General features: G+C 37.6%; 1 protein-coding gene across 1 annotated transcript; it reads right to left on the bottom strand.

Moving 5' to 3' along the window:
- Positions 1–250: 250 nt before the first annotated feature.
- Positions 251–1,192, bottom strand: LOC126076428 (olfactory receptor 6C4-like). The gene has a single exon (XM_049884947.1). It carries the CDS (start codon positions 1,190–1,192, stop codon positions 251–253), a length of 942 nt encoding a protein of 313 aa, XP_049740904.1.
- Positions 1,193–26,182: the final 24,990 nt, after the last annotated feature.

The raw sequence follows: 26,182 nt of genomic DNA, 5'->3' as shown, positions 1-26,182 counted from the left end.
AAACCCTGTGGGGCAGCTCTACTCTGCCTAGGAGGGTTGCTGTGAGTCGGAATTGACTCCACAGCAACAGGTTTTTTGTTTGTTTGTTTTATGATACTAGATTGGAGGTTCCTAGAAATTGGGACGTATGTTTCTTATATTTATATTCTCAATGCTGAGCCTACCACTTGAAACATAGTAGACAATAAATACTTACTAAAATACTTGTTAGTTAAAATTTTCATTAATTAAAAGTAATAAATTCTGGTTATTAAAACTTCACAATCTTTTTTACTGTGTTCTTGAAAGCTTGCTTTACCTGCTGATTCCTTAAGGTATAAATAAAGGGGTTCAACAAGAGACTAACTGAGGTCATGAGTAGAGACACTTCCTTGTCAAAGTTACCTCCTTTCTTTGCTGATGGGCCAATGTACAAAAAGATGCAGCTGCCATAAGAAAGGGAGATGACAATCATGTGGGAGGAACAAGTGGAGAAGGCCTTTGTCCTTTGCTGGGCAGAAGGGATCCTCAGAATGGTCCTGATAATGTGTGTATAAGAAAGTATCACCAGCACCAGAGTCACCACCAGAGTCACCACCAGAGTCAAAACAGCTAAGAGGATGACTCTCAGTTGTAAGAGGCTTGTGTCTGAGCAGGCGATCTCCACAAGGGGTCTATAGTCACAGTAATATTGATTCAGCACATTGGAGGCACAGAAATCCAACTGGCTTATCAGGATAATTGGGGATAAGACAGTCAGAACTCCTGCCATCCAGGAGCAAAACACGAGTCGTATGCAGACCTGGCTGTTCATGATGGTCAAGTAATGCAGGGGTTTACAGACTGCCACATAGCGGTCATAAGAAATAGAGGCCAGGAGGTAAAACTCTGTTGCTCCAAGGAATATAGCAAAAAAATACTGAGTCAAGCATCCAGTAAAGCTGATGACCTTATTTCCTGTTGTCAAGCTGGTCAACAATCTGGGAATGAAAATGGTTGTGAAGGAAACTTCTAAGTAGTAGAAATTCCGCAGAAAGAAATACATTGGGGTCTTGAGGTGGGGATCAATGACAGTGAGTATGATGATGGCCAAATTTCCTAGGACACTCAGCATGTAGGCAAGTAACAGAAAGATGAATATCACCACTTGGAGTTCAGGTTGAAATGTAAGGCCCAGCAGGATAAATTCAGTAAATGTGGTCTGGTTTTTCATTGTTGACTTTTGGTAGATCTAAAGGGAAAAGTGAGATCAGTGAAGAAAACTAGAGTTTCTCAGGTTGTTGTCATTAGGTGCTGCCAAGTTGAATTCTACTTACAAAGTAGAACTGCCCCATAGGGTTTTCTAGGCTGATGAACCACCAAGTCTTTCTGACAATTCTCTAGTTTTACCTACCTGTGGTCTTTGGAAATGCTTTCCATTTTCTTCCATAATTTCACAGTGGTTTAATTTCAAGGTCCATATCCACAGAATTATGGCATTAGTGATTTTGGAAACTGGAAACAAAGTGCTCACTCATACCCTTCACAATCTGAATGACAACAGTGGTTGTTTACTCTGTTGATTCTAAGAGGTGAATCAAAGATGAGATGTCATACAAAGAGCCTCCAAATAGTAAAAAAAAAAAAAAATTTATACATTACCTGACCACTTCCTGCCATGCTTTCATGCAATCATCCCACCTTTCAAGACTGGATAAGAACTGGATTACTCATTTTTCTATTAATCCAAATAATGCAAACTAGAATTAAATCTAAGTTCCTGAGGGAAAGAGAGAGAGAGAGAGAGTCTATTTAAGAGGAGCAAGAAAGAAAACAAAAAATATAGATGAAAAACTAGCAGTGATAGATTTAAAAGAGAAGACTTTTACAGACTAACAATCCCGCAGGTTTTGTGACCTATGATAAATTATGTTGGTGTCCTTAAAGGCAGAAGATGGACTTCTTGGCAGATTTTTTTCTTGGCTAGAATGACGAAAACTTTATCTGCTCCTTTTAGGACAGGTACATGGGGAATAATTTCCTGGAGGGAAAGATGCCATGTGGACTCAAGTTGAGAAGGTGCTAATGAACCTCAAATGTTGACAGCTTTGTGAACAAGCTGTGAACATATGTCTGGGGAAAGAAAGCCCAGAGAGACCACGTTGAATGTACAATGAGAGAATCAGCCACAGCCTAAGAGTCTGAGGAGAAGCAGAGAGCAATGTGGTAAGACTTCTGTGGATGGTTAGAAATAATTATAACTTGGTCGTTACTAAAACATACCACTGCATTGATGACACAAGTTGAAATTCATTGACAAGTCTCACATTCCAAAAATATTTCATAAACTACTTTTTTAAAACAGGAGAAGTCCTTTTATTTAAAGGAGAATGAGTGGCCAGATCACTACTTGCAACTTCATCAGAAATCAATTCACTTCTCAAATTGTGATTAAATCATCTATCCACCACCCACCCCGAAATGTAAGCATATATTATTTCATTACCATCTTCTGTTCACTCCTTTTGCCTTGTTCATCATGTGCCATTACAAAAATAAAGTACAGAGATCATTCTCAAAGGGGAAAATACGTGTAACTGAAAATATATAAAGTGCTTTCTGCTTATTATTAAGCAGGGCCCAAGTCTGTTACATGCATGACCTTATTTAAACATCCTAGCAAATCTTTTGAGTCTGCTTATTTTTAGCTCCATTTACACATGAGAAAATTACAATGGGTAAATTTCTTATGTTTATCATTTTTTCCCTTAAGTATGAGTCCTTAAGCAATGTAGTTCAGTGTTGCCTGTTTTTGAACTCTATAAAAATGAAATTGCATTGCATGTATTATTTTCTGTCTTGCTTCTTTTGTTCGATTTTATGTTTAATATTCATCCATGTTGTTGCTCGTAGCTGTGAGTGATCTATGTTCATTACAGAATTCCATTTATGAGTTCATCACAATTTATTGACTCATTCAGTTGATGGGAATTTTTTTTTCTATTTTGGGGAAATTATGAAACGTACAGCTATATTGCTACATATGTCCAAAATTTTCTCTATGATATATATCCAGGAGTGGAATTGCTGGGCTATTGGATATGTATAATTCAACTTTACTAGCTAATGCCAGGCTGATTTCAAAGTAGTTGAATTATTTGCAGTATCACCATCTCTATAGTGTCCAATTTCCTTCTGTCCCAAATCTCTCCACTTAGAATTCTCAGGCTGTCAATGATTACCAATCTGTCCAATTTAAAGTGGAACAATTATGGTTTTGATTTGCTTTTTCCTTGATTATTAGTGTAGCTAAAAAAATTTCTACATCTGTTTTGGCCATTTGTATTCCTCTTGCCCAAATTTACCCCATTGGATTATCTATGGAGCCCTGGTGGATCACTGGTTATGAACTCAGCTGCTAACCCAAAGGTCAGCAGTTCAAATCCACCAGCCACTCCTTGGAAACGCTATGTGGCAGTTCTATTCTGTCCTATAGGGTTGCTATGAGTCAGAATCGACTGGACGGCAATGTGTTTTGGATTTTCTTTTTCCTAGTGATATATCAGAGTTCCTTATATATTTAAATATAGTTACTTTCTGTTGTATAAGCTGGAATCCCATTTTTTGCTCTGTCTGTGGTCTGTTTTTATGAACAGACTTCTTAATTTATCAATTTTTCAAACTGATAAATTAGGCAAATTTATCAATTATTTGCTGTGTCTCATTTAAGAAATTCTTCCCTATCCCAAGGCCATGAAGATATTCTCCTACATTATCTTCTTAAAACTTAATGCTTTGTCTTCCAAATTTATGTCTATAACCCATCTGGAATTTATTTCTCCTGAATTGATTCACAATTTTGTATTTTTTCCATATGACCTCCAAATAGTCCCAACACCATTTCTTGATAAGACTGTCTCTTTCCCATTGTAGTGATGCCTTTATCATAAATCAAGGACCCATAAATACATTGGTTACTTGCTGGGTTCACTTCTTTTCCATTGGTCTTTTTATATATTCCCATACTGTAGGTAGCCCTGTTGCACCTTGCCGTCAAGCCAATTCCAATGCATAGCAACCCTATAGGACAGAATAGAACTGCCCCTAGGGTTTCCAAGGAGCACCTGACCTGGTCCATTCAAATGTCCAACATTTTGGTTAGCAGCCAAGCTTTTAACCACTGCACGACTACAGCCCCATTCTTGTACCAATTCCATGCTATTTCAGCTAACATAGTTTTAGAATAATTACTGACCTCTGGTAGAACAAACCCTCTCAATTTGTTATTTTTATTTTAGAGTGTGTTGGCTATTTTTAATAATTTTCAACTCACCAGAAATTTTGCTTATCAACCTTCACAAAAACAAATCTATTAGAATTTTTATTGGGACTGTATCGACTCCATGGAAACCCTGGTGGCGGAGCGGTTAAGTGCTACGGCTGCTAACCAAATGGTCGGCAGTTCGAATCTGCCAGGCACTCCTTGGAAACTCTATGGGGCAGTTCTACTCTGTCCTATAGGGTCGCTGTGAGTCGGAATCGACTCGACAGCACTAGGTTTTGTTTTTTATTGACTCCATAGTAAACTTGTGAAAACTGGTATCTTTAAGACCTTGAGACTTCTAGCCCATAAATGTAGTATACCGTTCCATGCGCTTGGATATTTAAAATGTCTCCAAATACAATTACACAGTTTCAATGTCCGGAGGCAGGGCCAAGATGATAGTCAGACGTTTCTGGTGATCCCTTTTACAACAAAGACCCAAAAAACAAGGGAACTGATTATATATGTGACAAGCTAGGAACCTTGAATATTAAAGGCAAAGTTTGGAAATCGGGCTGAGTGACAAAGGAAGAGAGAGACAGTTCAGAAGCAGTGAGGAGATGCCACACCTGACTCAGCAGAAACTGAAGCCCCTCAGGTGTGATCCCCTGGCACGACTGTGGCAGGGCTGGCAGTAGTGATAAGGACATGGTTTCCTCAGGGAAGGACAGTGAGCCACACAAAATCAGTGAAGAACAGCACTCTCAGCAAAAGGCAAGTACTTGCATCTAATATACTGCACCCCCAACCACAAGCTGGCTTCAGTGGCTGTTGATTTCCCTGGGCCTAGGATAGGTTCTGCTCTGTATGCTGAGCCATTCTCCTGGCCTTGGAGAAGGAATAAATTAACAATTGGGAAAAAATAATCTTCCAGCTTCCCTAAGCTGGGAACTCAGGGCAGAAGCAGCTCCAGTCCAGGCAAAATGGTTGTTGTTGTTGTTGTTGTTGTTGTTAGGTGCTGTCGAGTCAGTTCCGAATCAAAGCGACCCTATGCACAACAGAATGAAACACTCCCCAGTCCTGAGTCATCCTCACAATCGTTGTTATGCTTGAGCTCATTGTTGCAGACACTGTGTCAATCCACCTCATTGAGGGTCTTCCTCTTTTCCGCTGACCCAGTACTCTGCTAAGCATGATGTCCTTCTCCAGGAACTGATCCCTCCTGACCACATGTCCAAAGTATGTAAGACGCAGTCTCACCATCCTTGCCTCTAAGGAGCATTCTGGCTGTACTTCTTCCAAGACAGATTAGTTCGTTCTTTTGGCAGTCCGTGGTATATTCAATATACTTTGCCAACACCACAATTCAAAGGTGTCAACTCTTCTTCGGTCTTCCTTATTCATTGTCCAGCTTTCACATGCACATGATACAATTGAAAGTACCATGGATTGGGTCAGGCTCACCTTAGTCTTCAAGGTGACATCTATGCTTTTCAACATTTTAAAGTGGTCCTTTGCAGCAGATTTATCCAATGAAATGCATCATTTGATTTCTTGACTACTGCGTCCATGGGTATTGATTGTGAACACAAGTAAAATTAAATCCTTGACAACTTCGATCTTTTCTCCGTTTAACATGATGTTGCTCATTGGTCCAGTTGTGAGGATTTTTGTTTCTTTATGTTGAGGTGCAATCCATACTGAAGGCTATGGTCTTTGATCTTCATTAGTAAGTGATTCAAGTTCTCCTTACTTTCAGTAAGCAAGGTTGTGTCACCTGCACAACGCAGGTTGTTAATGAATCTTCCTCCAATCCGGATGCCCCATTCTTCATATAGTACAGCTTCTCAGATTATTTGCTCAGCATACAGATTGAACTGGTATGGCAAAAGGATACAACCCTGAGGCATACCTTTCCTGAGTTTAAACCAATCAATAGCTTCATGAGCACAATTAAGTGTTCTGGAATTCACATTCTTCATAATGTTATCCATAATCTGTTACGACCCACACAGTCAAATGCCTTTGCATAATCAATAAGACATAGGTGAACATTCTCCTGGTATTCTCTGCTTTCGGCCAGGATCCATCTGACATTAGCAATGATATCCCTGGTTCTACGTCCTCTTCTGAAACCAGCCTGAATTTCTGGCAGTTTGCTGTCAATATACTACTGCAGCTCTTTTTGAATGATGTGCAGCAAAATGGCACCAATATATCTGAAGATAAATCAGATAAAAGAATTTTATAAAATGAAGAAACCTTAAGAATCATGTGAGACTCCATCAAGCAAATAACCTACAAGTGATTGGAGCATGAGAACAGGAGGGATAACAAAAAATTCAGAGAGAATTATTGAAGATTTGTTGGCAGAAAACTTCCCTGATATCGTGAAAGATGAGAAGATATTTATCCAAGATTCTCATCAAACTCCACAGAAGGTAGATTTTAAAGAAAAGTCACCAAGACATATTATAATCAAAATTGCCAAAACCAACAATCAAGAGAGAATTTTAAGAGCAGCCAGGGATAAATGGAAAGGCACCCTGGCAAAGGAGAGTCAGTAAGAATAAGCTTGGAATACTCGGCAGAAGCCATGCAGGCAAGAAGGCAATGGGAAGACTTATATAAAAAATTTAAGGAAAAAAAATTGCCAGTAAAGAATCATATATCCAGCAAAACTGTCTCTGAAATACGAAGGTGAAATTAGGACATTTCCAGATAAACGGAGGTTTAGGGAATTCATAAAAACGAAATCAAAACTACAAGAAATATTAAAGGAAGTTCTCTGGTTAGAATATCAATAATATCAGGTATCAATCCAAGACTAGAACACTGGACAGAGCAATCAGATGTCAACCCAGACAGGGAAATAAAAAAAAAAATCAAGTTAAAAAAAACAGGGAAACACCAATGTTATTATGTAAAAGTAGACAATATTAAAACAATAAAGAGGGACTAAGAAATGTAGTCATAGACCTTTCAAATGGAGAGGAAGACAAGGCAATACAAAGAAATAAAAGTTAGGTTTAAATTTAGAAAAATCGGGTAAATAATGAGGTAACCACAAAGAAGACAAACTACCCTGCACATCAAAATAAAATACAAGAAAAAAATAGAGACTCAGCAGAAACAAAATCAAGAACAACGAATAAGAAGAAAAGACAAGATATAAAGATCATCTACTCAGCACATAAAATTAAATAGGAAAAAGAAACAGACAACAACACATAAAAAAGACACTAAAATGACAGCACTAAATTCATACCTATCCATAATTACGCTGAATGTAAATGGACTAAATGCACCAATGAAGAGACACAGAGTGGCAGAATGGATTTAAAAAAATGATCTGTCTATATGCTGCCTACAAAAGACACACCTTAGACTTAGAGACACAAACTAAAAGTCAAAGGATGGAAAAAAATGTATCAAGCAAACAACAATGAAAAATGAGCAGGAGTGACAATACTAATTTCTGACAAAAGAGATTTTAAAGTTAAATCTACCACAAAGGATAAGGAAGGCCACTATATAACGATTAAAGGGACAATATACCAGGAGGATATAACCATATTAACTATTTATGCACCCAGTGACAGGGCTGCAAGTTACATAAAACAAACTCTATCAGCATTGAAAAGTGAGATAGACAGCTCCACAATAATAGTAGGAGACTTCAACACACCACTTTTGGAGAAGGACACGACATCCAGAAAGAAGCTCAATAAAGACATGGAAGATCTAAATGCCACAATAAATCGACTTGACCTCATAGGCATATACAGAACACTCCACTCAACAGCAGCCAAGTATACTCTCTTCTCTAGTGCACATGGAACATTCTCTAGAATAGACCACTTGTGAGATCATAAAGCAAGCCTTAGCAGAATCCAAGCCACTGAAATATAACAAAGCATCTTCTCTGACACTAAGGCCATGAAAGTAGAAAACAATAACAGAAAAAGCAGTGAAAAGAAATCAAACACTTGGGAACTAAACAATACCCTGATCAAAAAAGACTGGGTTATAGAAGACATTAAGGATGGAATAAAGAAATTCAAAGCATCCGATGAGAATGAAAACTCTTCCTAGCAGAACCCTTGGGACAAAGTGAAAACAGTGCTCAGAGGTCAATTTATATCAATAAATGCACACATACTAAAAGAAGAAAGGGACAAAATCAAGAAATTATCCCTACAACTTGAAGAAATAGAAAGAGACCAACAAGAGAAACCCTCAGGCACCAGTAGAAAGCAAATAATAAAAATTAGAGCAGAATTAAATGAAATAGAAAACAGAAATACAACAGAAAGAATTAACAAGACCAACAGCTCATTCTTTGAAAAAGTTAACAAAATTGATAAACCATGGGCCAAACTGACAAAAGAAAAACAGGAGAGGAAGCAAATAACCTTAATAAGAAATGAGATGGGCAATATTACAATGGACCCAACTGAAATTAAAAGAATCATATCAGATTATTATGAAATACTGTACTCTAACAAATTTGAAAAGCTAGAAGAAATGGATAAATATCTAGAAACACACTACCTACCTAAACTACCACAAACAGAGGTAGAACAACTAAATAGACCCATAACAAAAGAATAGATTGAAAAGGTAATAAAAAAAAAACTCCCAAGAATAAAAAAAAAAAATAAAGGCCTGGCTGGAATGGCTTCACTGCAGACTTCTACCAAACATTCAGAGAAGAGTTAACACCACTACTACTGAAGGTATTTCAGAGCATACAAAAGGGCGGAATACTCCCAAACTCATTTGATGAAGCCCTGATACCAAAACCAGGTAAAAAAAAAAAAAAATTTTTTTTTTTTTTTGGTAAAGGCACCACAAAAAAAGAAAATTATAAACCAATATCCCTCATGAACACAGATGCAAAAATACTCAAAAAATTCTAGCCAATAGAATTCAGCAACATATCAAAAAAATAATTCACCATGACCAAGTGGGATTCATATCAGGTATGCAGGGATGGTTCAACATTAGAAAAACAGTTAATGTAATCCAGCATAAAAATAAAACAAAAGACGAGAACCACATGATTTTATCAATTGATGCAGAAAAGGCATTTGAGAAAGTTCAACGATTCACGATAAAAACTCTCAGCAAAATAGGAATAGAGGGAAAATTCCTCAAAACAATAAAGAGCATTTATACAAAGCCAATAGCTAACATCACCCTAAATTGAGAGAGTCTGAAAGTATTCCCCTTGAGAACAGGAACTAGACTAGGATGCCTTTTATCACCCCTCTTATTCAACATTGTGCTGCAGGTCCTAGCTGGAGCTATTAGGCTAGATAAAGAGATAAAAGGCATCCAGATTGGCAAGGAAGAAGTAAAAGTATCTCTATTTGCAAACGACATGATCTTATAAACAGAAAACCCTAAGGGATCCTCCAGAAAACTACTGAAACTAATAAAAGAGTTCAGCAGAGTATCAGGATACCAAATAAATACTCAAAAATCAGTTGGCTTCCTCTACACCAACAAAAAGTACGTCCAAGAGGAAATCACCAAATCAATACCATTTACAGTAGCCCCCAAGAAGATAAAATACTTAGGAATAAATCTTACCAGAGATGTAAAAGACTTATACAAAGAAAACTATGAAACACTTCTGCAAGAAACCAAAAGAGACCTAAATAAGTGGAAAAATGTACCTTGCTCATGGGTAGGAAGACTTAACATTATAAAAATATCTATTCTACCAAAATCAATTTATACATTTAATGCAACTCTGACCCAAATCCCAAGGACATTCTTTAATGAGGTGGAGAAACAAATCACCAACTTCATATGGAAGGGAAAGAGGCCCTGGATAAATAAGGCATTACTGAAAAAGAACAAAGTGGGAGGCCTTACTTTACCTGATTTTAGAACCTATTATACCGCCACAGTAGTCAAAACAGCCTGGTACTGGTACAACAACAGATACATGGACCAGTGGAACAGAATTGAGAATCCAGACGTAAATCCATCCACATATGAGCAGTTGATATTTGACAAAGGCGCCAAAACAGTTAAATGGGGAAAAGACAGTCTTTATAACAAATGGTGCTGGCATAACAGGATATCCATCTATGAAAAAATGAAACAAGACCCATACCTCACACCAAGGAAAAAATGAACTCAAAATAGATCAAAGACCTAAACATAAAATCTAAAATGATAAAGATCATGGAAGAAAAAATAGGGACAACATTAGGAACCCTAACACGTGGCACAAACAGTATACAAAATATTATTAAGAATGCAGAAGAAAAACTAGATAACTGGGAGCTCCTAAAAATCCAACACCTATGCTCATCCAAAGACTTCATCAAAAGAGTAAAAAGATTACTTACAGACTGGGAAATAGTTTTTAGCTATGACATTCCCAATCAGCATCTGATCTCTAAAATCTACATGATACTGCAAAAACTCAACCACAAAAAGACAAATAACCCAATAAAAAATGGGCAAAAGATATGAACAGGCACTTCACTAAAGAAAACATTCAGGTAGCTAACAGATACATGAGGAAATGCTCAGGATCATTAGCCATTAGAAAAATGCTAATCAAAACTACAATGAGATTCCATCGTACTCCAACAAGGCTAGTGTTAATCAAAAAAACACAAAATAATATATGTTGGAGAGTTTGTAGAGAGACTGGAACACTTATGCACTGCTGGTGGGAATGTAAAATGGTACAACCACTTTGGAAATCAATTTGGCACTTCCTCAAAAAGCTAGAAATAGAACTACCATACAATTGAGCAATTCCACTCCTTGGAATATATTCTGGAGAAATAAGAGCCTTTACACAAACAGATGTACGCATACCCATGTTCCTTGCAGCACTGTTTACAGTAGCAAAAAAATGGAAGCAACCAAAGTGCCCGCCAACGGATGAATGGATAAATAAATTATGATATATTCACACAATGGAATACTACACATCGATAAAGAACCGTGATGAATCTGTGAAACATTTAGTAACATGAAGAAATCTGGAAGGCATTATGGTGAGTGAAATTAGTTGCAAAAGGACAAATATTGTATAAGACCACTATCACAAGAACTAGAGAAATAGTTTAAACAGAGAAGAAAATATTCTTTGATGGTTACCAGAGGGGGAGGGAGGGGAGGGAGGGAGAGGGGTATTCACTAATTAGATAGTAGATAAGAACTATTTTAGGTGAAGGGAAAGACAACACACAATACAGCAGAGGTCTGCCCAAGTGGACTAAACCAAAAGCAAAGTTTCCTGAATAAACTGAACGCTTCGAAGGCTAGCGTAGCAGGGACGGGGGTTTGGGGGTCATGGTTTCAGGCGACACCTAAGTCAATTGGCATAATAAAATCTATTAACAAAACATTCTGCATCCCACTTTAGAGAGTGGCGTCTGGGGTCTTAAAACGTTAGCAAGCGTCCATCTAAGATGCATCAATTGGTCTCAACATGCCTGGAGCAAATGAAAATGAAGAACACCAAAGACAGAAGGCAATTACGAGCCCAAGAGACAGAAAGGGCCACATAAACCAGAGACTACATCAGCCTGAGACCAGAAGAGCTAGATCATGCCTGGCTACAACCAATGACTGCCCTGACAGGGAATACAACACAGAACCCCTGAGGGAGCAGGAGAGCAGTGGGATGCAGACCCCAAATTCTCATAAAAAGACCAAACTTAATGGTCTGACTGAGACTAGAAGGATCCCGGTGGTCATGGTCCCCAGACCTTCTGTTAGCCCAAGACAGAAACCATTCCCAAAGCCAACTCTTCTGACAGGGTTTGGGCTGGACAATGGCATAGAAAATGATACTGGTGAAGAAAGAGCTTCTTGGATCAAGTAGACATATGAGACTATGTTGGCATCTCCTGTGTGGTGGGAAGATGAGAGTGCAGAAGGATTCAGAATCTGGCCAAAAGGACAGGAAAATAGACAGTGGAGGGAAGAAGTGTCCTCTCTCATTAGGGGGAGAACAATTAGGAGTATATAGCAAGGTGTATATAAATTTTTGTATGAGATACTGACTTGATTTATAAACTTTCACTTAAAGCACAATAAAAATTAAAAAAAGAAAACAAAAGATGCATTGCATTGGGCAAATCAGCTGCAAATGACCTCTTTAAAGTATTGAAAAGCAAAAACGTCACCTTGAAGTCTAAGATGCCGCTCGTTGACTCAAGCTATGGTGTTTTCGATTGCCTCACAGGCATGCAAAAGCTGGACGATGAATGAGAAAGACCAAAGAAAAATTGATGCCTTTGAATTGTGGTGTTGGCAAAGAATATTGAATATACCATGGACTGCCAAAAGAACAAACAGATCTGTCTTGGAAGTAGTGCAACCACAATGTTCCTTAGAACCAATGATGTTGATACTTCATTTCATATACTTTGGACATGTTATCAAGAGGGATCAGTCCTTGGAGAAGGACGTCATGCTTGGTAAAGTAGAAGATCAGTGAAAAAATGGAGACCCTCAATGAGATGGATTGACAGGGGCTGCCGTAATGGGCTCAAGCATAGTAAGAGTTGTAAGGATGGCGCGAGACTGGGCAGTGTTTCACTCAGTTGTGCATAGGGCGCTATGAGTAGGAACCGACTCAACAGCACCTAACAACAACAACAGCGATACTAATGAGGCCGTTACTTTAAAGGCAGGAGTCAATCCACAGGATTAGGTTGTGTCTTGGGTCCATCCCTTTTGAGATACAAAAGAGAGAAGGAAGCAGAGAGATAGAGGGGCTTCACGCCACCCAAAATGAAGGGAGAGGATAGCACGTCCTTTGGTCCCAGGGTCCTCGTACTGAGAAGACCAGGAGAAGATTGATAACAAGGACATTTTCCCAGAGCCAACAGGGAGAGAAAGGATGAGGATGGAGTCGCCACTCAGAGGGACAAGGAGAATGGGGCTGCCCAAATGCGAGGGAATAGAGTTGCTGATCCAGTGGGCCTGGAAGACTGAGCTGAACCCCAGGGCTGAAGGGTCTCCACCCAGAATCCAGACAGTATGGCCAATACCCAGATTCTGGAGGGCAGGGCTATTGCCTAAATGGTCCAAGAGGATAGAAGATTATTTTCAAGACATTAGAGCTAATGTAGTGTGTTCTGCTCACTTGCTTGCTGCCTGTTATCCCATCTTCCTTCCCCTCCAATTCCTCCCATTTGCAATGGAAATGTCTACCTTGTGCCTGTTCCACTGTTGTGATTTGGAATCAGATAGCCTGTATTCTAGATTTTACAGATGAAGAGGGAATTTTCCCCAGGAGATTTTGGACTTGCAGTTGATGTAAGGCTTTTGCTATGATAAGGTGGGATGAATTTGTTTTACATATGACAAGGATGTGAATTTTGTGAGTCAAAGTGTAGAATGTTATGGGTTGAATTGTGCCCCCCAAAGTGTGGGTCAGTTTGGCTAGGCCATGATTCCTAGTATTGTGCAGTTGTTCTCCATTTTGTGATCTGATGTGATTATCCTATGTATTATAAATCCTAGCCTCTATGATGTTAATGAGGCAGGATTAGAGGCAGTTATGTTAATTAGGCAGGACTCAATCTACAAAATTTAGGTGAGTCAATGTCTTCCAAGAATAAAAAGAGAGAATCAAGGTGGGGAGTGGGGGAGGGGTGCGGAGGCATCATACACCAAGCAAGAAAGCACAGGAGTGCTTTGGACCCAGCATCTGTGTCCTGAGAAGGTCCTAGACCAGGAGAAGATTGATGACAAGGACATATCCCCAGAACCAACAGAGAGAGAAAGCTTTCCCCTGGAGCTGGCACCCTGAATTCAGACTTCCAGGCTCCTAGACTATGAGAGAATGAACTTCTGTTCGTTAAAGCCATCCACTTGTGGTATTTCTGTGATAGCGGCACTAGAAAACTAAGACATTGCCTAATTACTCCGGATAGAATTCCAGTACAATATTGAATAGCAGTGGTGATAGCAGGCATTCTTGTTTTGTTGCTGATCTTAAAGGGAACGTGCTCAGTCCTGCACTGAGTGGATTTTTCATAAATGACCTTTGATGTATTAAGAGATTTCCCTTCTATTCCTAGCTTGTTGAAAAATTTTATCATGAAAGGGTATTGAGTTTTGTCCAATGCCTTCTCTGTGTTGGTTCCAATAATCATATAGTTCTTTTCCTTTGTTTTATTAATGTGGTGAACTACGTTGGTTGATTTCCTAATGTTGAACCAGCCTGGCATTCTTAAAGGTAAATCCCACTTGATCATTGCACATAATCCCTTTAATGTGTTTTTGCTTTCCGTTTGCTATTTTTTTCACTGGGGATTTTCGCATCTGTATTCATTAGGGATATTAGTCCATAGTTCTCTTGTGATTTTTGTCTGGCTTTGGAATCAGGGTAATGTCAGTCTCACAGAATGTGTTTTGGAAGTTCTTCCTTCTATTCTAGCTTTTGGAGAAGTTTAAGAAGGATTGGGGGGCAATAAGTGTGTGGTAGAATTCCCCAGTGAATCCATGTGGTCCAGGGCTTTCCTTTGTTGCACCATTTTTGATTACTCCTCACTTGTGATGGGTCTGTTGAGATCTTCTATTTCTTCTTGAGTCAATGTAAGAAGTTTATGTTTCTAAGAATTTGTCAATTTCCCTTAGATTATTTGATTTTTTTGGCATAAATTATTTGTACTATTCTTGTCTTTTATTTCTGTAAGGTCATTTGTAATGTCTCCGCATCATGATTTTAGATATTTGCATCTTTTTTTTCTTTTCCAGTCTAGCTACCAAAAACTGACAACTGGTGTCATTAATTTTTTTCCATTGTTTTTTATTTTCTATTTCATTTATCTATGCTCTGATCTCATTGTCTTCTTCCTCCTGGTTGCTTTGGGTTTGCTTTGCTCTTTTTCTAGTTCCTCATATTTTATGGTTAGGTTATTGATTTGTGATTTTTCTTTTTAACATAGACATTTACCACTATACATTTTTTTCCTGACTACCGCTTTCATTGCCTCCCATAAATTTTAATACGTTATGCTCTCATTTTCATTTCACTTAACATTTTCTAATTTCTCTTTTAATCTATTCCTTGAATCATTGGTTATTCAATAGTATGTTGTTTAATTTCCATATATTTGTGTATTTTCCAATTTTTTTCCTGTTATTAGTCTATAAGTCCTGAATATTGTGATATGAGAAAATACTTTGTGTGATTTCAATCTTTTAAAATTTATAGAGACTTGCTTTGTGACCTAACATGTGGTCTATCCTGGAAAATGATCTATTTGCACTGAGGAAGAATGTATATTGTGCTGTTGTTTAGTTCAGTGTTCTATACATGTTCTGTATATGTCTGTTCTGTCTAGTTGGTTTATAGTGCCATTCGGGCCCTCTGTTTCCTTATTCATCTTCTTTCTGGATGTTCTGTTCACCATTGAAAATGGTGTTTTGAAGTTACCAACTATTATTGTAGAGCTGTCTATTTCTCCCTTCAATTCTTTCAGTGTTTGCTTTATCTAATTATGTGCTCTGATATTAGGCGCATATATATTTATAATTATTATATCTTCTTGATGAGTTGACCCTTTTATCATTATATAATGTCCTTGTTTCTTATTAACAAATTTGATTTAAAGTCTATTTTGTCTGATATTATGATTGTCACCTCTGCTTTCTTTTGGTTACTATTCGCATGGAATATTTTCCCCAACCTTTCACTTCCAACCAATTTGTGTCCTCGGGCCTTAAAATGCTTCTCTTATAGACAGAATATGGTTGGATCATTTTTTTTTTTGTATTTGTTTGTTTTTTATTCCATTCTGTCAATCCTACTTTTTGATTAGAACATTTAGTCCATTCATATTCACCAGAATTGCCCATAAAGAAGGACTTCTGCCATCCTGTTATTATTTATTTATTTTTGTGTATGTATCTCATACCCTTTTTGTTCCTTATTATCTCTAACACTACCAATTTTTGTGTTTCGTTTCAGAAAAGGAAAAGGAGGGCAGAATGGTTGCATAAGTTGGAGAATGTAATCAACATCAATGAACTGTAAGTGTAGAAATTGTTGCATTGGTGTATGTTCTCAACAATAACAAAAAAAATAAATACAATTAATTTAAAAAAATAGAAATGCTAAAACAAGCCCTTCAGATGGGAAAGAAAGGACACTAGAAAGTAACTTGAAGTATATATAGAAAGAATACTTTTCTGTAGTGAGCCATTTTGACCCCCTTCTGTTTTTTTATGCTTGCCTATTTTTTAGTTTTTTTTAGTGGTACATGAATGTTACATTTAACCTCTTGCATCTATAACAACCTGGCTTGAACTGATAAACAATTTAACTTCAGTAACATACAAAATGCTACCTATACAGTTCCTCCCCCTATTTATGTTGCTATCAGCATTTACATCTTTATACATTATGTGTTTTGTGTAACATAAATTTATTTTTATGCGTTTGTAATTATAAACCATGAAGAACATAAAAATTAGAATTATTAAGCAAAAGTACCTTAAAATTTGCACTTATCCTTGCTCATGCAGTTACCTTTAATGGAGATCTTTCTTTCTACATGTATATTTGAGTTACTTTCCAGTGTCCTCTCTTCTCTATCTGAAGGACTCCTTTTGGCATTTCTTTTTTTTTTTTAATTAATTTTATTATTGTTGTTCAGACTATACACAGCAGAACATACACCAATTCAACAATTTCTACATGCACAATTCAGTGACATTGATTACATTCTTCCAATTGTGCAACCATTCTCACCCTCCTTTTCTGAAGTGCTTCTCCCTCATTGACATAAACTCATTGCCCCCTAAGTTTCCTGTCTAATCTTTTGAGCTGCTGTTGTCAATTTGATCCCATACAGATAGTTATTAAAAGAGAACAAAGCTCAAGGCAGACATTTTTTTACCAGTTAAGATAAGCCACTATTTGATTTCAAGAAGACTTCAGGAATATTTTTGGTTTAATTTAAAGATTATGTCATGGCAATAGTTTCAGGGGTTCATCCAGCCTTTATGCCTCCAGAAAGACTGGATTCCTTGAGAATCTGAAATTCTGTTGTGCATTTCCCCCCTTTTGATGAGGATTCTTCTATAGAATCTTTGATCAAAATGTTCAGTTATGGTAGCCGGGCACCATCCAGTTCTTCTGGTCCCATGGCAAAAGAGGCCATTGTTCATGGAAGCAGTTAGCCACTCATTCCTTGTCCTCCTCCTATTCTTGACTCACCTTCCTGTGTTGTTCCAGGTGAATAAAGACCAACGATTGTGACTTGGATGGCCACTTGCAAGCCTTTAAGAACCCAGGTGCTACGCAACAAACTAGGATGTAAATAGAAGCACTAAACACGGTATTAAGCCAATTGACTGGAATGTCTTATGAAACCATGACCGTAAACCTCCAAACCAAGCAACTGAATCCCATCAGCAGCCTCAGCAGCTACTCTTTTATTTTGTTGTTGTTGAAAATATACTTATTACACAACTTTTGCCAATTCAACTTTTTACAGGTATACAACTTATTGACAGCAATTACATTAATCAACTGTTCAACCCTACCCTTACGCAAAGTGATTTTTCCATCATCATAAATTGAAATTCAGTGCTCTATAAGCAACATCTTTACCATTTCATGTAGAGCTAGTCTAGTAAATATGGACTCTATCAGTTTTCAACTATCTGGAAGTATCTTAAGTTTGCCCTCATTCTTGAAGGATACTTTCACTGGATAAAATATTCTCCATTGACAGTTCTTTCTTTCAATGTTTTAACTATGTCATTCCATTGCCTTCTGGCCTCAAAGATTTCTAAGAAGAAACGGGGATTTAACCTAACTGGGGATCCTTCGTATGTGACTGTTTACTTCTGTCTTATTGTTTCAGGATGCTCTCTTTGCCTTTAGTTTTTGAGTGCTTCATTATAATTTGCCTTGGTGTAAATCTTTTTTGGACTTATCCTACTTGGGGTTCGTTGAGGAGACAGCGTGGCAGGATTCCTGGCCCACAGAAAGAGAAAGCTGAATGCCTTTGGGCAGAGACTGAGGGCCAGGGAGAGGCACACCTGCATGCATGGCTGGGGAAGAGGCTATCCTAATGGAAGAACTGTATCTTGAGTGTTCCTGAGCCTGAATTGTAACTGTTACTTCCCTAATAAACCCCACAGTTGTGACTTTGGTCTATAAGTTCTGTGTGGCCATTGCAATGAATTATTGAACCCAGCAGAGAGTGCTATGGGAGGGATGGTTGGTGTCAGAATTGGTAGAGATGGCAGAGAGAGGAGACATGTCTGACCTCCACCTTACAGACATCAGCCTTGGGCTATTGATCTTGGTTCTCCTTCCCCCTTGTGGGGTTGGAGGAGGTATGACACCTCCCCCATGCTGTTTTTACAATTGCACTTTTAATTCAGTAGAGACTTTTGAATCAGGTCTCCAGAGACCTTGTATGCAATTGTTTTCTGCACACCAGTTGCAAATGGAAGAAGTAAATAGAGTCTTTAGTGCAGAAAACAATTTGCCTAGATAATATTGAACAGTCATGTTTGCAGAATCAGAGAGGCTTCTTAACTCCTCTTTGAACTTTGAACTTAATTTTCTTTGTTTTAACTGTCCTTAGTTCACAGAAATATTTCCTGATTTTAAATAGGATCGTATTTCTTACAAATACAGAAGCCATATGTATATATTTATAGTGAGTACAGGTTCCTAAGGACAAGGGGATAGGAATAACTTAGATTAACCCACTAGCACAATTTTGTTCAACTCTGAGGTTCACTCAGGTCATTGAGGTCCAGCTTCCCGGGGAAACAACGAAGAATGTCAAAGGTGAGTACTGGGATGGTTTTCAAGTCAGGACCTTTCCCACTGTAACTCATGGAGAAGACATTTGTAATGATGTTTCCTTCTGTTGAAGCAAATGAATGACTAGGTTCAAAATACGATTTTGATATTTTATTAAGATAGTCATATCTGAATTTATCTATAGAGCACATGAACATTCACATCAGATAAAAAAAATAAGCAGGACTTATTTTATGTATTGTTCAATGGGTAGGATCCCAGGTACAGTGATTAGGTTGACACATAGAAACAATTCACAGACCTCTTCAAATCTCTCTTTTTCTCCCCCTGTGTGTTTCCCTCTCTGCCTTTTTCTGTCTGTCTCAGATTTATCTATCAAGCATCTATCATCAGTCTTATCTATCTACCTATCTCAATTTGGACTAGTCACATATCAAGTGCTCAATAGCCATATGTGAATGGTGGCTGTTGTATTAAATAATGGAGGCCTAGAACATTGAGTGAAGATAGTAAAGAGTTGAATAGACCCATGTAACTAATTAGGATATTGAAAAAACAACTATTATCTTGCTATTGTCCCAGATTCAGAGTGGCCGTGTACTAGGAATTTGGTCTTATTATCACACTGACAAATAAATTGAGTAGAAAAAAATTGTATTAAGAGAGAAAAGGTTAATTATGTGCTTGGCAGATAAAGCAGGGAAGAAAATTCAGTGACCATTTGGTCGTTTTTCCTCTTCATTAGAATGGGTATGGTTGGTCAATTAAAAATATAATTTAAGAGACACTGAAAACAAAGCAAAATAAACCATTCCATAAGGTTCTCTTTTGCCTACCTTCCCCCTAAAATGTTCTCAAACCAAAATATCTTACTATCGTGAGTCATTCTTTTGTTTATATTTAATACATTCTGTTTAAAGGATTCCAGTTGTGGAAGATTAAAATTCATTAATTCAGCAAATATTTATCATGCCCCAACTATCTGCCAGACACTTCTCAGTGCTGGGTATAGAGGAGAGAATAAGTTATTTAATTTCCTTGCCCAAGTTGAATTTCTATTTTAGTTGGTAGTAAAGGAGGGGAAGACAAATAATTTCAGGCAGTGAGGATTATTAGGAAGGAAGTAAAAACGCCCTGATATAAAATGAATGAGTTAATGGTATGGGATGTCATCAAATTCAGTGGTCAGGCCAATGAGCAGGTGATAATTAAGTTGAGTCCGTCCACAGCGAAAAGAAGGATCCAGGACTCTGCAGAGATAGGAGAAGAGCAAACCAGGCAGAGCACTCAGTATGTGCAACAGTACAAAAGACAGAGCAAGTGGGCTGTTTTGAAGATCAGAGAGTAAGCCAGGGAACAAGGGTGTGGAGACAGAAAGTGAGTATTATAGGAAGTGACTGGTAAGCTATAGTTTAATGCATGCTAGAAAACTATTCTTGCATTTCAAATTAGGGAAGGGACACGACCTGTTTCACATTTTTTAAAAGTCCCTCCAGCTGCCATGAAGGAAATGGTTTTAGGTGGAATATGGAAGGGAAACAGAGAGATGAGTTAGGAGAGATGTTGGAGTTTTAGTCTAGTTGTGAGCTGTGGTTGGATTAGGCATGTATTTTAACGCAGAACAGAGAGTATTTGCTGATGTACTGCGTGTTGGAATGAGGGAAAGGACAGAACTAAGCATGTCCCTTAAGTTTTTGATTTCAGCAACTGGGCTGATGGTATTGCTGTTTTCTGAGATCGAAGGGAGGAGAAGCTTGGTGGGCAGCTCAAGAATTTCTATTTGTGTATGCTATATTTGAAATAAGCATTTGACATGCAAATGAATACTAAGGATGCAGCATATATACATGCAAATGTATATATATATGAGCATCATTAAAATTTGGATTTTATTCAAATCATGTGATTGGACAAGATCACATAAGGAGAGAACACAAATATGAAGCCAAAGGCTCCAGGATGGAGGCAATGATTAATTTGTAAGTATTGGGTATAAAAGTGCTGAAAAGGAGCAACCAGTGGGTTAGGAAGAAAATCTTGAGAGTGTGATAGCAAATGTTTGAGGATAAAGTGTAATTGAGAGTTTGAAAACCTGAATATTGAGTTGTGTATACTCGATGTGATAAAAGTGGGGAGACTGGTCACTTTGATAATTTTTGATGGCGTAGAGGGATGGAAGCCAGATTAAACTAGGAAGAGTGGATGGAAAGCAAGAATTAAACAGTGACTGGAGGTGATACTGGAGAAAGTTTTCTATTAAATGAAGTGGAAAAATGAGGTGATAGTCATAAATGGCAGTGGAAGGTTTTATGTTTTAATTTTAACTTTTTATTTGGAAAACTTGCAAAAATAAGGATAGTGCCAAGAACACATAAATACCAAGATTCATCTATTTTTAACATCTACTTTATCATTTGGAGCGCTGGTGGCAGAGTGGTTAAGTGCTCAGCTGCTAATCAAAATGTTGACTGTTCAAATCCACTAGCCACTCCTTGGAAGCCCTGTGGGGGACGGTTCTACTCTGTCCTCTGAGTCGGAATCTACTTAACAGCAACGGGTGCAGGACTTTATCATTTGCCTTCTATCCATCTTCATAAAATTTTTTTCCCACCCGTTTGAGGGTAAATTGCATACATTATGACCTTTTACCCCAATATATTTTAGTGTGTATATCCTAGGAATAGAGGTATTTGCTTATTATAAGCATAGTACAGTTATCAACTTTAGTAAATTTAATACTGATGTGATTATTTTACTTAATTTAGCATAAATTTCAATTTTGTCAGTTGGTTCAGTAATGTTCCTAATGAAATGTGTTATCCCTCTAGTATAGAATTCTCTCTGGGGACAGGTATTGCGTTTAGTTGTTATGACCCTTTAGCCTCCTAATTTGGAATATTTCCACAGTCTATCTTTTCCTTTTTTAAAAAATAAATTTTGTTCCCTATAAATTTGCCTATTCTAGATATTTCATAAGGGTGGAATCATACACTATTTGCCTTTTGTGACTGACTTATTTCACTCAGCATGACGTTTTTAAGGTTTATTCATAATTTTTCATCATGTAGCAAGGACTTTATTTCCCTTATGGCTGTATAATATTTAATTGTATGTATACCACATTTTGTCTATGCATTCATTTGTTGATGGATATTTAGGTTGTTTCTACCTTTTGGCTATTGTGAACAGTGCTTCCAGGAACATTGGTGTACGAATACGTGTTTGCGTTCCTGATTTCAATTCTTTAGGATATATACCGAGGAGTAGAATTGCTAGGTCACATGGTATGAGTCAGAATCAACTTGACGCAATGGGTTTTGGTTTGGTTTTGTGTATGGTAGTTCTATGTTTTACTTTCTTAAGGAACCACCAGACTGTTTTTCACAGCAGCTGTATAATTTTACAATTCCACCAGCAATGCATGAGAGCTCCTTTTCCTCCAATTCTCTTCAACGCTTGTTGTTTTCAGTTTTCCTGATCATAGCCATCCTTGTGGGGGTGAAAAGGTAAATCATTGTGCTTTTGATTTGAATTTTCCTAGTGACTAATGGAGCAGCCCTGGTGGTGCAACGGTTAAAGCACTTGGCTGCTAACTAAAAGGTCAGCCATTCCAACATACAAGCAGCTCTGTGAGAAAGAGATGTAGAAATCTGCTTCTGTAAATATTTACAGCCATGGAAATCGTGTGGAGCAGTTCTACACTGTCCTATAGTGTTGCTATGAGTCGGAATTGACTTGACGACAGTGGGTATTTTGGGAGTGACTAATGATATTGAAGAAAGCCTGGTGGCATAGTGGTTAAGAGCCACGGCTGCTAACCAATAAAGGTCAGCAGTTCAAATCCACCAGGTGTTCTTGGAAACTATGGCAGCTCTAGTCTGCACTATAGAGTTGCTATGAGTTGGAATTGACAGCAAAGAGTTTTGGGTTTTTTTAATGATATTGAGCACCTCTTCATGTGCTTGCTTGCCATTTGTATACCTACTTTGTTGAAATATTTATCAAGACCTTTGCCTATTTTTTTTTTAATTGGGTTGTTTGTCTTTTTGTTGTTAAATTGTAGACTTTTTTTTAGTAATAATATATTCTGGAAATGAAATCCTTATCTGATTTCCCTTTTTTTTTTTTTTTGAGACTGACATTTTTGAAGAATGCAGCCTACCCCAACTCTCCCCCCCCCCTTTTTTTTAAGAGAACTTCCTCATTTTATGTTTGTCTGATGTTTTGTCATGATTAGATTCAGTTTACACATTCTTCACTAGAATACTAAATAGGTGACATTGTGTCCTTTCAGGGTGCCACAATTGGAGACACACAGTATCCATCTACCTCTTATTGGTGAAGTTAATTTTGATCACCAGGTCAGAGTATTTTAAATTCCTCCATTGTCTGATTACTATTTTTGTCTTGGAATTAAAAGCAGTCAATGAGAAGATACCTTAAAACCATGCACATTTTGTTTGCTTATAACAGGTCTAAAATAGTTTTGACAAAATAGCTGGTCAACAAAATTTTACCTAGATTTTGCATTTCATGTATTGATGGTCCTTGCCTGACGTAGTAGTTACTATTGTGATTGCAAAAGGCTGATTTCCAACCCATTCCTCCCTTCACCACCCACCAGTTGGTCCTTGGCATTCTACTATAAGAGCTCTCCCTTCTCTTTCTTTTTTAATTTTACTGATTGTTTATCAGTTTAAAAATCAGATCAAACCAAACCCGTTGCCGTCAAGTCAATTCCGATGCATAGCAACCCTATAGGACAGAGTAGAACCTCCCCTAGAGTTTCCAAGGAGCACCTGGTGGATTCCAACTGCCGACCTTTTGGTTAGCAGCCATAGCACTTAACCACTATGCCACCAGGGTTTTCTCATCAGTATAGACTCATGAAATTGTATTTTTCAGCAGCTTATATAGTGCTTTAGTGTACTGAAGTATTTTTTTTGCTCAGATTGTTCCACATTTAGTTAGTTGAAGCCCGTTCAGCCTGGCCGCTGTGGATCCTGTAACATGCCTCCATTTTTCATTTGAGTACTTTTTTATATTCTGGTGTAAAAAGATGCCTTCAGCTCACTATGTACCTCCCTTACTCAGCCTGGAATCAGCCCTTTCTTTAAGGAATATTGGTTTGTTTTAATGCCAGAATAAAGACGAAAACTTCAGCTCTAGATTTCCCATTGTTTCAGAGGTGTTTTTTCTTAAACATTTTAGGAAAATGAGGAAATATATGTGTGTATGATCTGTACACAATATACAGATATACAGATATACATATACAAACAAATGTACATACATAGACACACACACGAGAACACATAGATACACACACATATTTTTAGAAATTATTAGTTTATACTTATACCTCTAATTCCAATCCAATCCATGTTGCCTTCTTCCAAATATATATTTGTATCTCTTACTTAGTGAAAACTTTGACATCCCACAATATCAGTACATGTACTCATTTGCTCAATCCTATAATAGACCTAAAATAGTTCCAAGACATCTTTGCTTCTACCACCACACACACACAAAAAAAAATGGGTTCGGAATTTGTTTGCAATTCTTCCCACCCTCCATCCAGTCCAAGACTGAGGTTATATAATCAAATAAGCATATTCATATATTACTTGGATTAATTCTTTCTTTTCTTCCTCAATATGGTTACGGTGGAACTCTGGTGGTACAGTGGTTAAGAGCTCGGCTGCTAACCGAAAGGTCAGCCATTTGAATCCACCAGCCACTGCTTAGAAACTTACGGGGCAGTTCTACTCTGTCCTACAGGGTCACTATGAGTCGGAATCAGTTTGACAACAACAAGGTATGGTTATGGTATTAATCTGATACACAGTTGGGTTCATTTGTTTTAATTTGCTATCCGTTTTAGTTTCCCCTCCCATATTTATTCATTCAATTTTATTTTTAAATATGTAGATGAACAAGTTACTAAAAGTCAAATTATATGAAAACCATATGCTACTATGTGAAAACTATGCAATAGAAGTGTATCACTTCCTGATGGGAAGGTTGATTTTTTCTTTAATTTAAAGATAGCCAAATATCATGACATCTTTGTATGATGATGAAATTAATCTACAAAAGTGGAAGAAATAAAGTGATGAGAGAGAGAGAAACAGAGGCAGACAGAAGAAGAAAGAGAGAGGTTATGCAAGAGCTTCTTGAAGCGTCACGTGCCTTCTTGAGATGATCGGAGAGATTGACTTCAGAAAATCAGGAAAATGATGTCAAATATCTATAGTGTATTATACAGTAAGTACTGTTGTAAGCATGTCTTATTGTTTATCTCATTTAAACTTCATATAACTCTATGATGTAGTATTCTTGTTAACCCCATTTTATAGATTAGGAAACTAGGAGCACAGAGAGGTTAAATGGTTGCCTGAGGTCACTCAGCTAGTGGCTAACAGAGGTATGCTTTAAACCCAAACAAGCTGGCTCCAGGGTCGATGAACTCAATCCCTGTGTTATGCTAATACATGTATCACACTTCTGTCATAATGTTGATGTTATTAGGTGCCATAGAATTGATTCTCACTCATAACAACCCTATATACAAAAGAACAAAACGTTGCCTGTTCTTGTGCCATCCTCTAAATAGTAGGTATGTTTGAGCCCATTGTTGCAGTCACTGTGTCAATTCATCTCATTGAGGGTCTTTTTCTTTTTTGCTGACCCTCTACTTTACAAAGCATGATGTTCTTCTCCACGGACTGGTTCCTCCTGATAACATGTCCAAAGTGAGCAAGACGAAATCTCACCGTCTTCACATCTAAGGAGCATTCTGGCTGTATTCCTCCAAGACATATATGTTCATTCTTTCTGGAAGTCCACGGTATATTCAATACTCTTCGAAAACACCATAATTCAAACGCATTGATTCTTCTTCTGTCTTCCTTTTTCACTGTCCAGCATTCACATGCAAATCAGGCAATTAAAAACTCCATGGCTTTGATTAGGCACACCTCAGTCATCAAAATGACATCTTCGCCTTTTAACACTAATGAAATGTCTTGAAGCAGATTTGCCCAGTGCAATACGTCATTTGATTTCTTGACTGCTGCTTCCATGAGCATTGATTGTCGACCCAAGTAAAATGAAATCCTTGACAATTTCAATATTTTATCTGTCAGGATGTTGCTTATTGGTCCAGT

The sequence above is a fragment of the Elephas maximus genome, chromosome 4 (genome assembly GCF_024166365.1).
Source record: "Elephas maximus indicus isolate mEleMax1 chromosome 4, mEleMax1 primary haplotype, whole genome shotgun sequence".
NCBI lineage: Eukaryota > Metazoa > Chordata > Mammalia > Proboscidea > Elephantidae > Elephas > Elephas maximus.
This window is presented reverse-complemented; position numbering and strand designations above follow the sequence as displayed.